The 13,281-nt window shown below is 43.9% G+C and overlaps 1 protein-coding gene across 5 annotated transcripts in view; it reads left to right on the top strand.

Moving 5' to 3' along the window:
- ATP6V0A2 (ATPase H+ transporting V0 subunit a2) overlaps window positions 1-13,281 on the top strand; it is a 36,119-nt gene continuing 22,838 nt past the window's right edge. For 2 of the 5 annotated variants that reach the window (XM_060170768.1, XM_060170769.1), the window contains exons 1-6: window positions 1-300; window positions 5,706-5,784; window positions 7,766-7,863; window positions 9,827-9,964; window positions 11,000-11,088; window positions 12,272-12,398. In XM_060170768.1, coding sequence (XP_060026751.1) covers window positions 184-300; window positions 5,706-5,784; window positions 7,766-7,863; window positions 9,827-9,964; window positions 11,000-11,088; window positions 12,272-12,398 — 648 coding nt within the window. In that variant the 5' untranslated portion in view covers window positions 1-183. The remainder of the gene's footprint in view (window positions 301-5,705; window positions 5,785-7,765; window positions 7,864-9,826; window positions 9,965-10,999; window positions 11,089-12,271; window positions 12,399-13,281) is intronic. The other 3 variants (XM_060170765.1, XM_060170767.1, XM_060170766.1) reach the window with 2 other exon arrangements.

Below are 13,281 nucleotides of genomic sequence, written 5' to 3' on the forward strand. Positions count from 1 at the left end.
GAGCGGCGTCCGCGGCGGCGGGACAGGGGGTAGTTGGTGCAGACCGGAGTCCCATGGTGCGGGGCTACGGCCAGGCCGCAGGAGAAGCCCGAGCTCCGGGCCGCCCCAGCTGACTGTGCGGGCCCGCGCGGCCCGGAGCCGCCGCCGCCCTTCGGGCCCCGCGGGGGCGCGGGCCGGCCAGCCATGGGGTCCCTGTTCCGGAGCGAGACCATGTGCCTGGCGCAGCTCTTCTTGCAGTCCGGCACGGCCTACGAGTGCCTCAGCGCCCTGGGCGAGAAGGGCCTGGTCCAGTTCCGAGACGTGAGTGTCGCCCGGGAGATGCGGGCCGCACCTGCCCGCGGAACTCCCGCATCGAGCCTTTCGCTCGGGCCTCCTTTCCGTGGGCGCCTGGGCGCCCATTTCCCATACGGGGAAGCTGAGGTCCACTTTCCGGCCAGAACTTCCGCAGAGCGGGGCCCGAGCCCAGGGTCGCCGAATGTTCGGTCCGCGGCCGCCCAGGCTGGGTTAGTTAGGAACGCTCCGCGTCGTCTTCGTCCACTCGGGTCGTGCCATCTGATGCTTCGGAGCACCGACTCTGGGCCAGGCACTGGGCTAAGCGGGAGAACAACTCTGATAAGGCCTCTTGGAGCCCTTCTGGAACTTACGGGGCAGGGGGAACGTGAGAAATATTAAGCAAATGAATACGTAAACAGGAATATGTTTGCTATACAGAAAATAAAACGGGGGGATGAGCTAGTGCCTCAGTTGGGGGTGGTCAGAGAGGTCTCTCTGAGGAAGTGTTCTTGGGCTGAGACCTGAATGGGCAGGAGCCGGCGCTGGGAAGATCTGGGGGAACAAGTTCCCAGGTGGAGGGAACTGGAAGAGCCAGGAGCCTGAACTGGGAATGAATTTGGTGTAAGCTCCTGAGGGGCGGGATTTTTGTCGTTTTTGTTCACCGATACCTGATGATGTACATATCACTGCCTAGGAAGGAGTTGGAGTGCAGTCAGAATTTGTTGAATGAGACTTGTCTTCCCAGCAAGTAGTAATAAACCCTTGTTTATATATCTGTTTATTTATTGTTTGTCGCCACCGTGGACTGTCAGCCCCCCTGGGGTGTGGGGTAATGGCCTTGCCTGCCTTGTTTATTCCTGATTCCTGAGTACAGTCCCTGACTTTGTGGGCACTAGTATGCCTCTGTGGAATGAATGAACAAGCTTTCATTGAGTGCTTGCTCTGTTGCAGACACTGAGTTTGGTGCTGGGGACTCAGGGGTGAGCAGGGTGGACAAAGTCCCTGTGTTTTTGTTGCTCACAATGTAGGAGAGACACTGATTATGAACTGTGATAAGTGCCATGAAGGAAAAGAGCAGTGTGAAAGGGAGATTATGAAGCAGGACCTTTGCTAATTGAACTGGAATTCACTTGGATGAACATTTTATTTCCTGGGACCCAGCTTTCATCTCCTCTGGTTTCCCTTCGTCTTTCTGAGGGCTCCTTAGTTTCAAGAGGGAACCACCCGTACCTAAGATCTGGTGTCGTTGATCCCTGGGTTGGCCTCACAAGGCAACTGCCAGGTCAGAGAGAAACTCCTGAGTGGGTGAGGCTGCAGAGAAGGCCCAGCTCTTCCTGGTTCCTGTAGCCATTTGGGCTTCAGCACGCGGTGCCCACTTTGCTGGCAGGTGCTGCTGTGCTGAGCTGTGACTTAGTAGCACCCGAAAGATTCAGGAAACAGTTGTGAGAGAAATGGGCTTCCTTCTTTATAACAGGTAGATTTCTTCCATCCTGTTAGTACTCAGGCCAAGAGGCTTAAAGCAAGCTTAAATCTTAGAGGTTTGAACAAACACCCTAATTACCACAAAGATGGAAGTTTCATTGAGTGCCATTACATTAGGTAGTAGGGGACACTTGGGATTCTTTTAAACTGAAAATTGGGGAAAGAAAAAGAAAGTGCAGTTCATCTTTTTCCAGAAGTAAAATAAAGCTGCCGTGTTAAAATGAGCTCTTCTTTGTGTGATGCTAGGTTTTCGGAGCTCAGGGGTGTGTGTGTGTGTGTGTGTGTGTGTGTGTGTCTGTCTGTCTTTGGGATGACTGTCAAGCAGCACCGGTGCTAGTGCAGAAAGCTCTGTCACCTGACACTTCTGCTCTTCTGGAATTTCTTCCTGACTTTGTGCTCACCAGGTGGGATCCCTGACATCCGTCTTTTCTGATTTGCACAGGCTGGAGAGTTTCCGCCTTTCCTTTTAATGATCCTTCTAAGGGAGAGGAGGCAGGGCAAGGGTTTCTGTAGTGACAGCCAAAGAGAAGACATGGAAAAGAAAGGTTATTCAACTCACCAGTAGGACTCAGTGAAGGGAAAGTCCATCTCTCTTTTCTAAGCGTCTGGAATTTGAGGACAGCGTTCACCTTTTGTCCGTTAGCTGCTGGAGTGGGAAGATGGGTGGCGTGGATACCAGTCACAACAGCACCAGGCAGCCTCTGCTGGTTTTTCTAGGTTAAATGTTAGTGTTAAAACGAATCTGCATTAAAATGTACTTCATAGGGCTTCCCTGGTGGCGCAGTGGATAAGAATCCGCCTGCCAGTGCAGGGGCACAGGTTCGATCCGTGCTCTGGGAAGATCCCACATGCCGCGGAGCAACTAAGCCCGTGTGCCACAACTACTGAGCCTGAAGAGCCTGCGAGCCACAACTACTGAGCCTGCATGCTGCAATACTGAAGCCCGCGCGCCTAGAGCCTGTGCTCCGCAACAAGAGAAGCCACCGCAATGGGAAGCCCGTGCGCCGCTACGAAGAGTAACCCTGGCTCTCCACAACTAGAGAAAACCTGCATACAGCAACAAAGACCCAACACAGCCAAAAATAAATAAATAAATAAATAATTTTAAAAAATGTACTTCATAGCGTTAGCCTGGAATTAAAGGTGCTGTTGCCTCCCTAAAAAGAAAATAGAAGCAAAACTTTATAAAAGAAACCATGCAACAGAAAAAACCAGTTAACGTACTGTGTAAGATGGTGACGGTGGATGTCAGATCCAGTCCTGTGTGTTGTTGCCACAGAAATTTGCCTCTTCGTGAAGATTCTATGTGTGGGACCATAGTGTCCAATTTGTGTTAGTGTTCGATATTGACGAAAAAGACAGTGAAACTGAGAAGTCATGTCTTAATAGACAGCTTTTTGATGGGTAGCTTCCTCTGCTCATTCTTAGTTCTATTGAGATAGATTGTGTCTGAATCATTAGGACTCGAAAGTGGTTACTACTTTGGATTAATATGACTTCCGGAAATGAATGCGAATGTGACAAACAAGTGAAATTCAAATTTTTATCTTTCTTCTGGTTAACTCTTTAAAAAAAATTTCCAAAAACTGAACAAGAACCAAGCCTTTGGGATAGACATTCTCAGGTTGTTCAAGCAGCGTCATGCCAAGCTGTTTCTAATTCTCCTTTTTGAGAGTGCCAGTATAATGCTGCATGGAGTGAAGGTAAAATTCTTGCCCCAGATGCCTTTCAACGTGAATGATTACTGTAATTTAAAAAATTGTGAAAGTAATATACGTCCATCGTGGGAAATTTGGGAAGCATGAGATACTAATTTCCATGATCCCATTACCTAGAAACAAACACTTTACCTTTTTGGTTCATAGTGTCCAATCAAACATTATTTTTCTAATATTATTATTAATTTTTTAAAATAAATTTATTTATTTTTGGCTGCGTCGGGTCTTTGTTGCTGTGCGCGGGTTTCTCATTGCGGTGGCTTCTCTTGTTGCGGAGCATGGGCTCTAGGCGCGCGGGCTTCAGTAGCTGTGGCTCGGAGGCTCTAGAGCACAGGCTCAGTAGTTGTGGCGCACGGGCTTAGTTGCTCCGCAGCATGTGGGATCTTCCCGGACTGGGGCTTGAACCCGTGTCCCCTGCATTGGCAGGCGGATTCTTAATCACTGCACCACCAGGGAATCCCTCTAGTAATATTTTAAAATGTATGTACATAGGTATTTTTAGATAATTGGAACCACACTGATAATATCTTTAGTCTTTTTTCACACATAAATCATGCATGACTAATTTCCTCATTTTATTAAATATTGTTTTACAATTTTTTATGGTTTTAAGCTTTATATGGTAAGATGTTTTTGTTTTAATAAATTTATTTATTTTTGGCTGCGTTGGGTCTTCGTTACTGCGCACAGGCTTTCTCTAGTTGTGGCGAGCGGGGGACTACTCTTTGTTGCGGTGCGCGGGCTTCTTATCGCGGTGGCTTCTCTTGTTGCGGAGCATGGGCTCTAGGTGCGTGGGCTTCAGTAGTTGTGGCACAGGGGCTCAGTAGTTGTGGCTCGTGGGCTCTAGAACGCAGGCTCAGTAGTTGTGGCACATGGGTTTAGTTGCTCCACTGCATGCGGGATCTTGCCGGACCAGGGCTCAAATCTGTGTCCCCTGCATTGGCAGGAGGATTCTTAACTACTGCACCACCAGGGAAGTCCTGATAAGATTTTAAGTAAAGGGGAGAGTATATGGGAACAGTGAACTGTGGACCCATATTATAAACCAATGGTGGGACTTCCCTGGGGGGTCCAGTGGTTAGGACTCGGCGCTTTCACTGCCGGGTCCGGGTTTGATCCCTGATTGGGGAACTAAGATCTCAAAAGTCGTGTGGTCCCAAAAAACCCCACCCATCAGACAAGATCATTTTGAAGCAAATCCCGGATGTATAATTTCACTCATAAATATTTCAATAAGTATCTCTAAAAGGTAAGGACCCTAAAAAAATCATAACCACAATACCATTATCATACCTAAAAATTTTAATAATAATTTCTTAATATAATCAAATACCTCATCATTTAAAACATAATTTTTAATAAGTGCATAGTAATCAATTATATTACTGAACCATAATTTTTATCCAACTTTATTGATGTGTATCATAAAATTCATAATTTTTAATTTTTAATAAGTAATTTTTATTACTTAACATAATTTTTAATAAGTGCATAGTAATCAATTATATTACTGAACCATAATTTTTATCCAACTTTATTGATGTGTATCATAAAATTCACCCATTTCAAGCGTACAATTCATTGGTTTTTAGAAAATTTTCTGAGTAGCACGTCCATTGCCACAATCCAGTTTTAGGCCGTCACATCATCCCAATAAGATCCCTTATGCTCATTTACAGGTCATCCCCCTCCCTACCCCAAGACCCAGGCAGTCACTACCTACTTTCTGCCTCTAGGTTTTCCTTTCTTGGACATTTCATAGACATGGAGTCACACAATATGTGGTCTTCTGTGTCTTTCATTTACATCATGTTTCTGAACATCCTCTGTGATGTTGATGTGTCAGTTTGTTCCTTTTTACTGCTGAGTAGTGTTCCCCAGTGTGGATATAGACTGTGATTTCTTTAACCAGTTTTCCACTGTTAAGCATTTTTTCTCTATCCCTGAGGTGGATGCTCTTTTAGATACATTTTGGTCCGTATCCATAGTTTGTTCCTTTAGGTTGAATTTCTTCATGGGATATTTCTGGGCCAGAGGATACTTTTCAGGCTGGTTTTTTGGTAACAGTTGCCAAATCGCTTTCCAGAAAAGATGTGTCAGTTTATGCTCCTATCCAGTAGTGTCTGAGGATGTGCTTCCCCCCAAACCCTTGACTATCATATTTTATTTATAAAATCGAATTTATTTTTAAATTGGAGAAAATTCAAAGCAAAATTTTCATCTTTTTCTCAGCTGAACCAGAATGTAAGTTCTTTCCAAAGAAAATTTGTTGGTGAGGTGAAGAGGTGTGAAGAACTAGAGCGAATATTGGGTAAGTTTATTTTAATAACTTAAATAATTATTGTTATATAAGTAAACCTTGTTCACTTTAGAAAAATTAGAAAATCTAGACAAGTAGAAAGGAAAAAAGAAGTCGTCCATATTCTCACCATTCATGTATTCACTATTATGTAGGTTTATATATTTTTTTACTGTTCATCTATAAAAGTAAGGATTTACATACATAATGGTCAGGTTATTTTGTTATTAGCTTTGTTTCTCATTTGATGGTACTTTAACATCTTTTCATGTCAATAAACAGATTGACTCATCATTGTTTATAATGGTTGCATAGTATTTTATGGTATTAATGTGCCATAATTTATTTAGCCAATCCCTTGTAATCTATTATAACTTAAAAACATTGTATACACATTAATAGATTACTTAAAATTTTATCAGAGAACAGGGGAGGTAGGAAATGGCAGATACATTGGTTATAATTTCCTTTTTTTCAGGGCTTCCTTTGTAGAGATCAGTGTTCTCTGACTGTTAACCATTAAAACTCAGCCGTAAAACCTTTAACGTCTTAGCCTAAAATAAAATAGTCTTTATCAATTCTAACCTTGAAATTCTGACTGAAATAGAGAGGGGGGAACGATGCCAGTAATTGTCTAAAGTACCAAATTTGTTTTTAGAGGGATGAACAGAAAAACCTGGGAGTGAGAGTGTTGAGGAGGGGAGAAAAGATGACTTTTGGAATGATTTCTAATAGCAGTTAATTATTGTGGATTTTATATTTTTTAATTGGGGGTTTTTAAGATCGAAAGAAACCTGTTAGTCATCTGAAGTCTAGTCGTCTGCATATTGTTTGAGGTCCCAGTTATTTGTGTGGATCATGTAGGGTAGGGTGATACCACATCCCCATCCTTGCCATATATATAAGTCATTGGACAGGTCGTATATTCGGAATGAGTTTTCAAAGGCGGGGCAGGAGTGACAACACATTAGATGTGTCCAGGACTTCCTGTAGCTTAGACTATTTCAAAAAGAATGCAGACTTAAAAAGAAAATGAACTCTCAAGTAAATTTAGGTATAAAAGATAGGTTAAAAAAATTTACATTTCCAGAAAGCTGTTAAACCCAGTGCTTCCTTTGCTATCTTATGGGTAAGACATCATCGCTTTTCTTCCTGCCTCCTCCCTTCCTCCTTCCCTTTCTCTCTCTCTTTCTCCCTCCCTTCCTTCCTTCCTTCCTTCCTTCCTTTCTCTTTCTCTCTCTCTCTCTTTCTAATAAAATAACTAGTTAACATTTCTCCAAAATATTATATCTGGTAATGACTTTACCAGGTATTATGACTTTTATCCTAAGGAAAAGAACGCTTCATGGAATTGAAAATGTAAACTAAAGAAATTAAGTTTTTTTTGGCTGGTTCATTATTAGTTTCATGAATCTAGTTTTTAATGTAAGTAGAGAAGGCAGTGTAAGTTGCTCTAAGTTAAAACATCACGGCTAACTGGGGACTCAGGAGAACCTGACTTTCTGTCCTGTGGTCTCCTCCTTATAGAGGAGACTGATAGATGGATGTGTATTTCCTCCTAGTGGTGTCTGCAGGGAGGTTGCACTGACGTCTCTGGTGGGGACGATTATAGGTCCATCATTGGATTATTCCTGCACTTCCAAGTGTGTCCTTAACCTTCTGCTTCCTATACAGGTGCAGAGGCAGCTGTGACTCCAAAGTTCTTTAACTAGAGTTTTAGAAATGAAGGACGTGGGGAATTTCAGAAAATGTGTATCCAGGTTACTGTTTGTTTTGTCACTGCACGCTGATCTCTCTAGGCAGCATTATTTTGCAGATCTTTGGAAACAAGGCTGCAAAAGGCATCCTATCAGTCAGTTGGGACAGGCAAGATTTTATGCATTTAGACATTAGTTTTTAGATGACCTGGGAAAGGTTGGGATGTAAAATGTTCTCACTGAAATGTCCTGTAGTAAGTTTTTGAGTCTAATTTGTTTAACTTTTATTTCCACAGCATATTTGGTGCAGGAAATTAATAGAGCTGATATTCCCCTCCCTGAGGGAGAGACCAGTCCTCCTGCACCACCCCTTAAACAAGTGCTCGAAATGCAGGTAACTGGTTTCTGAAGAAGCGGTTTTAGGTCACTAACCTCAGAGACTGCTTATTCACTTACTTTATATTGTCTTGTGCTTTTCTGCCTTTCTTCTCAAAACCGTGGAATGAAAAGCAAAAGACCGTATTATGGTTAATTCTCAGTAACAGGTTATCTGTGATAAATTTTAACTGGAATTCGGTTTTCTTTTAAAATGTAAGACAGGGCTTCCCTGGTGGTGCAGTGGTTAAGAATCCACCTGCCAATGCAGGGGACACGGGTTCAAGCCCCGGTCTGGGAAGATCCCACATGCTGTGGAGCAACTAAGCCCTGCGCCACAACTACTGAGCCTGCGCTGTAGAGCCCGTGTGCCACAACTACTGAGCCTGTGCTCTAGAGCCTCTGAGCCACAGCTACTGAAGCCCGCGCGCCTAGGGCTTGTGCTGCACAACAAGAGAAGCCATCATGAGAAGCCCGCGCACAGCAACGAAGACCAAACGCAGCCAAAAATAAAAATAAATTAAAAAAAAAAAGAATATATTAGAAAAAAAATAAAATGTAAGACAGGTGGTATTGAACAGAGACTAACAAGAGTTAGGTAGTGAGATCTGGGCTCATGTGATGTGACCTCCGGGCCTGTGCAGGCCTTAGCAAGCGTCTCCTGCTGCACATGGAGGCTTCAGGCCTGTGCCCTTCGCACTCTCCCCAGTTCACCCTGGCCCTTCCCCCTCTGATTTTCAGAAGCTCGTGTGCAGGTGCCAGGTGGTTCCTCATGGGCAGCAAATGAGATTCCTCCTTCTGGAGTCCCCCACCACCGTGAGAGCACTGGCTTGTACATTAGCATCCCCCCTTCCCCACCATGAGTTATCTCCTGAGGTTTTGCTCTAATCATCTGATAATTCATCACACTGGGAAATAGACTAGAGCCCTTTACAGCTCTTCTAAAACAATTAGTACTGTATAATTAGGACCATTCCATTGCTGGCTGCCCTGTTTGTTTTTCTGGGAGGATGTCATTTAACAGTTGGTATATGAATGGACTCGAGAGAGAACTGTACAGTCAGATGAGAGCAGTCATCTGGCTTGGCCTGTTTGGTGTGTCGCTTTTGATGTAATTACAAATATAGTGATTACTGGCTGCTTATCGTTTTTATAAGGCAGAACACAAGTACTGAATGTAGCGTGTCAGGTGATTTGTCTGAATACCGTGGGTTGTTTTACAGATTTCTGCTTCTATCGTTTTAATACTTAAGGATTGTTAAGGATGCTTGGTATATAACTAATTGTTAAAGAAGATTCGTTCTCAAGTATTTTTATGCTTAATTAATTGTGTTAAGTGAAGCTGCATAGAAGCTCTTAAGCTAGAGACCAGGAATAATATGTTTGGGAAAGATTATCTAAAATTTTCCTATGTTGCAAATAAAAGGAAATGTAGTCTTGAAAAAGGAAAACTCTTTGGTGTATTGGTAATGGATAAGCAGATGAAGGGAAACCAGAAGAAATGATAGGACCTGAGATTAGAGATTGGGCCCAGCCGTAGGGCACTCATAGTCATCACGGCATCTGCGTGCTTGCCATCACAGGTACCTGAATTAATATGAAGCAGCAGATGATGGACTTTAAAAACCTGTGTGTGGGGCTTCCCTGGTGGCGCAGTGGTTGAGAGTCCGCCTGCCAGTGCAGGGGACACGGGTTCGTGCCCTGGTCCGGGAAGATCCCACATGCCGCGGAGCGGCTGGGCCCGTGAGCCACGGCTGCTGAGCCCGCACGTCCGGAGCCTGTGCTCCGCAACAGGAGAGGCCACAACAGTGAGAGGCCCGCGTACCGCAAAAAAAAAAAAAACCAAAAACCTGTGCATGTTTTCATATCCCTATCAAACTCTCATACATTATGGCTTTTTAAAACCTCTACTAGTTCTGGGGTACTGTGAAAAGAGTATTAGAACCAGACTTGGAACTAACCCTGCTGCCGTTTCATTTCAGGAGCAGTTGCAGAAGCTGGAGGCTGAGCTGAGGGAGGTCACGAAGAACAAGGAGAGGCTGAGGAAGAACCTCCTGGAGCTGACCGAGTACACCCACGTGCTGCGAGTGAGCAAGGCCTTCGTCAGGCGCGACATGCAGGTGCTGGCGATGCTCGGGAGGAAGTGCATTTCTTCCTTCCTTTCTTTCTTTCTTTCTTTTGGTTGCGCCACGCGGCACGCAGGTTCTTAGTTCCCTGACCAGGGATCGAACCCGTGCCCCCTGTAGTGGAAGCGCGGAGTCTTCACCACTGGGCCACCAGGGAAGTCCCAGAAGTATATTTCTTTTATAAAATTCTCGTTCCCGTAAAGTTTTGGGTTTTGTTATCAACTCCTGTAGAGGTGCTGCTTTTTAAAAGAGATAGAGGGACTTTCTCATTGGAAGAGATACTCCTTACTCAACAAGGAGTAGCCCCCGCCCGCCGCAACTAGAGAAAGCCCGCGCACAGCAACGAAGACCCAACGCAGCTGAAAATTAAAAAAAAAAAAAAAAAAAAGATACATTTAAAAAAAATCAGATACATTTTGATCTTACCTTTATCTTTCAGTTGGATTATATGACATTAAAAGAAGTTTTCAGCCTCTCCTTTGTTGGTTGGTTTTAACCATAACCACTTCCTATTCATGAAATGCTTTAGTTTGCAGTTGAAAAAAATCTTATGATCATGAGAAAAAATTGAACGCTGGAAGTCAAACTCTAAAATTTAGTTTGTTTTTTTTTCTTCTCAAATTGCTGAGAGTAATGGAATTAAAAAAAAAAATCTGTATGGGAATAAAGAACAGCCTATGCAGTAGTACAGTACTCAGCTGAGTATCAGAGAGGGGAGACGTACGTCCCTTATGAACTTTGTTTCACTTTCTGTAGTGGTGACCTCTGATACAGTTACTCTGTCTTGAATTAAGGCAATGGCATAAATTATAACTATACTTTCAAGTAAATGTCTTCAACTAGCTTACAAATAAGGGACAGGGAAGTTATGCTCTTTGTCTATCAGAGCTGAGTTACGTGTCTGAGTTACCTTGGGGCCTTGGCACCCAGATCTGAGTTCCCATGCCCTGCAAACTTGTTTGGAAACACGACTTGAGAATTAAAGTGTCACTTTCAGTGAGACACACTTGGTTTCATATCTCTTTTTAGTTTGAACCCACTTACGAAGAATTCCCTCCCTTGGAGAACGATTCTTTGTTGGACTACAGCTGTATGCAGAGGCTGGGAGCAAAACTGGGGTAAGTGGCAACTGGCGGGTCGAGCTTTACACTGTCCTTCTTGTCAGTGGGAGACGAGCTGTGTTGAGTGGAAGGACGGCCACCATCTGAAAGCCTGTGATGGAATGAAAGAAAGTGAATATTTGTTTAAGAAAACACTGTACTCCTGTATTTGTTGAGTTGAATCACTCAGCTGTATTGACTTTTTAGCTAAATACGATGGGAATTTCTTCTTTCGGTATAATGAGGTGGAAAGGAGGAATTTATGCCAGTTATGCCATTCTTCGTTACTCCATAGGCTAAAATAATTGGTCATTGAAGCGTCAAGTCCTGTTTTGTTTGGTGGAAACATAGGGGCTAAACTGAGTTGGTTAATTTATTAATCGTATTTTAAGGGTGTCTTTCCACTGTTCACTCTCTCTGTTTACTTGAACTAATGGTAACTTGTTTCCTCATGTGATTTGTGATTTCTTTTTATTATGAACTGTTCCTCTATTCCTTATGTGTAGGAATTCAATGATGTTTAGTTTGAGGCTGTACTCTTTCAGAGAGAACTTATTTTTACATATGTCAGGTACTTGGGAGCACTCTACCTACCTGGAATCATTTTACATTAATTTCTCAGCTTGAGTTTCTTTGTTTTTCTGTTTGTTTTCTCTCTGCCTGATGCATCCTAAGATGTGATTATAAATTCTCAAGTAACACTCTTCCCCTTCTCTCCAAAACCAAAGCCGAAATAAACAAGTTTGCTTGTAGGCTCCTTTGCAAGGTGGATTTTTTTCTAGTCCACCCATTCACTTAAGGTGTAGCCCTTTGTTGGGGGGCAAGAGTCCCAACTTTGTGGGGATTGGGGGTTCAGTTCCATCTCTTCACCTGATATCGACCCAGAGCCCATCTCCTGTCTCCCTTGCTGGCATTGAAACCCAAGGCCTTAAGATACTGGGTCAGTATAATACATCAGGGCACAGCTACGAGGTCCTGTTTTATTTTTGGATTCCAAGCATTTCTCGAAATTATGGGCTCAGCTCTACATTGAAGAGGACGTTTCAAAAATATTTTACGCAGCATTTCAGATATTTTGCAGTTGGAGGGCTCTGAGGATATCGCCAGCACTTGGGCAGGCGTGAAGGGCTTTGCCGCCCTCTTCATGCGGTTTGGTAATCCTCATTGCGCTTACTGGACCACAGCCTTTGGTGTCTCACAGATTTGTGTCTGGCCTCATTAACCAAGGGAAAGCTGAAGCATTCGGGAAAACGCTGTGGCGAGCCTGCAGAGGGCACAGCATCGTGACGCACGCAGAACTGGAGGGGCCCCTGGAAGACCCTGAAACGGTAAGTGGGCACCTCCTCCCCGCTTAGCAGCGGCGGACTTGTGCTGAAGCTGGAGGCACAGCGCAGAGCGGAGCACTTCAGTGAGCTGTCCACCACGTGCCTTGCCATCCTTGGATGCGTTTGGGGGGTAGTTCTTAACATGGAGGACTCTCTCCCGCACCGCCATAGTATGCCTGGGACGTTGACGTGGATACGTCGCCACCCTCCCAGCCTCAGGTCCTGTTTGGGTTTCACCAGCCGTCCCAACACTGTTTTTTGTTTTTTTTTTTTGGCATTTATTTATTCATTTATTTGCGGCCGCGCAGCACGCGGGATCCTAGTTCCCCGACCAGGAATGGAACCCGGGCCCCCTGCAGTGGAAGCTCGGAGTCCTAACCACCTGACCGCCAGGGAATTCCCAAATACTGTCTTTTATAGCAAAGGATCTAGTTTAGAATCAGGCCTTAGACTTAATTGTCATGTCTCTTTGGTCTCCTTCATTCTGGGATAATTTCTCAGTCTTACCTTGACCTTCGTGACCTGGACATTTAAAAATTATTACAGACCAGTGGTTTTTATTTTGGTAGAATGCCGCTCTGTTTGGGTTTGTCTGATGTTTTCTCATGGTTAGATTCAAGTTATGTGTCTTGGGCAGGAAGTGATGCTGCTTCCCATCAGGGGTGCACAATTCCTTTGTCCCATTACTAGTGATGTTCACTTTGATCACTTGCTCAAGGTAGCGACTCCTAAGCTTCTCCACTGTGAACTTATTACTCCATTTCCTTTGTATTTAGTACATGTTTTGGGGGAGGTGCTTTGAAACTCTGTAAGTACTCAATTTCTCATCAGATTTTCAGTGCATTAATTTATTTCCTGTTTTATTCAATGAGTTATACTCTGTTAC

This window comes from Lagenorhynchus albirostris, chromosome 14 (genome assembly GCF_949774975.1).
Source record: "Lagenorhynchus albirostris chromosome 14, mLagAlb1.1, whole genome shotgun sequence".
In the NCBI taxonomy this organism is placed as follows: domain Eukaryota; kingdom Metazoa; phylum Chordata; class Mammalia; order Artiodactyla; family Delphinidae; genus Lagenorhynchus; species Lagenorhynchus albirostris.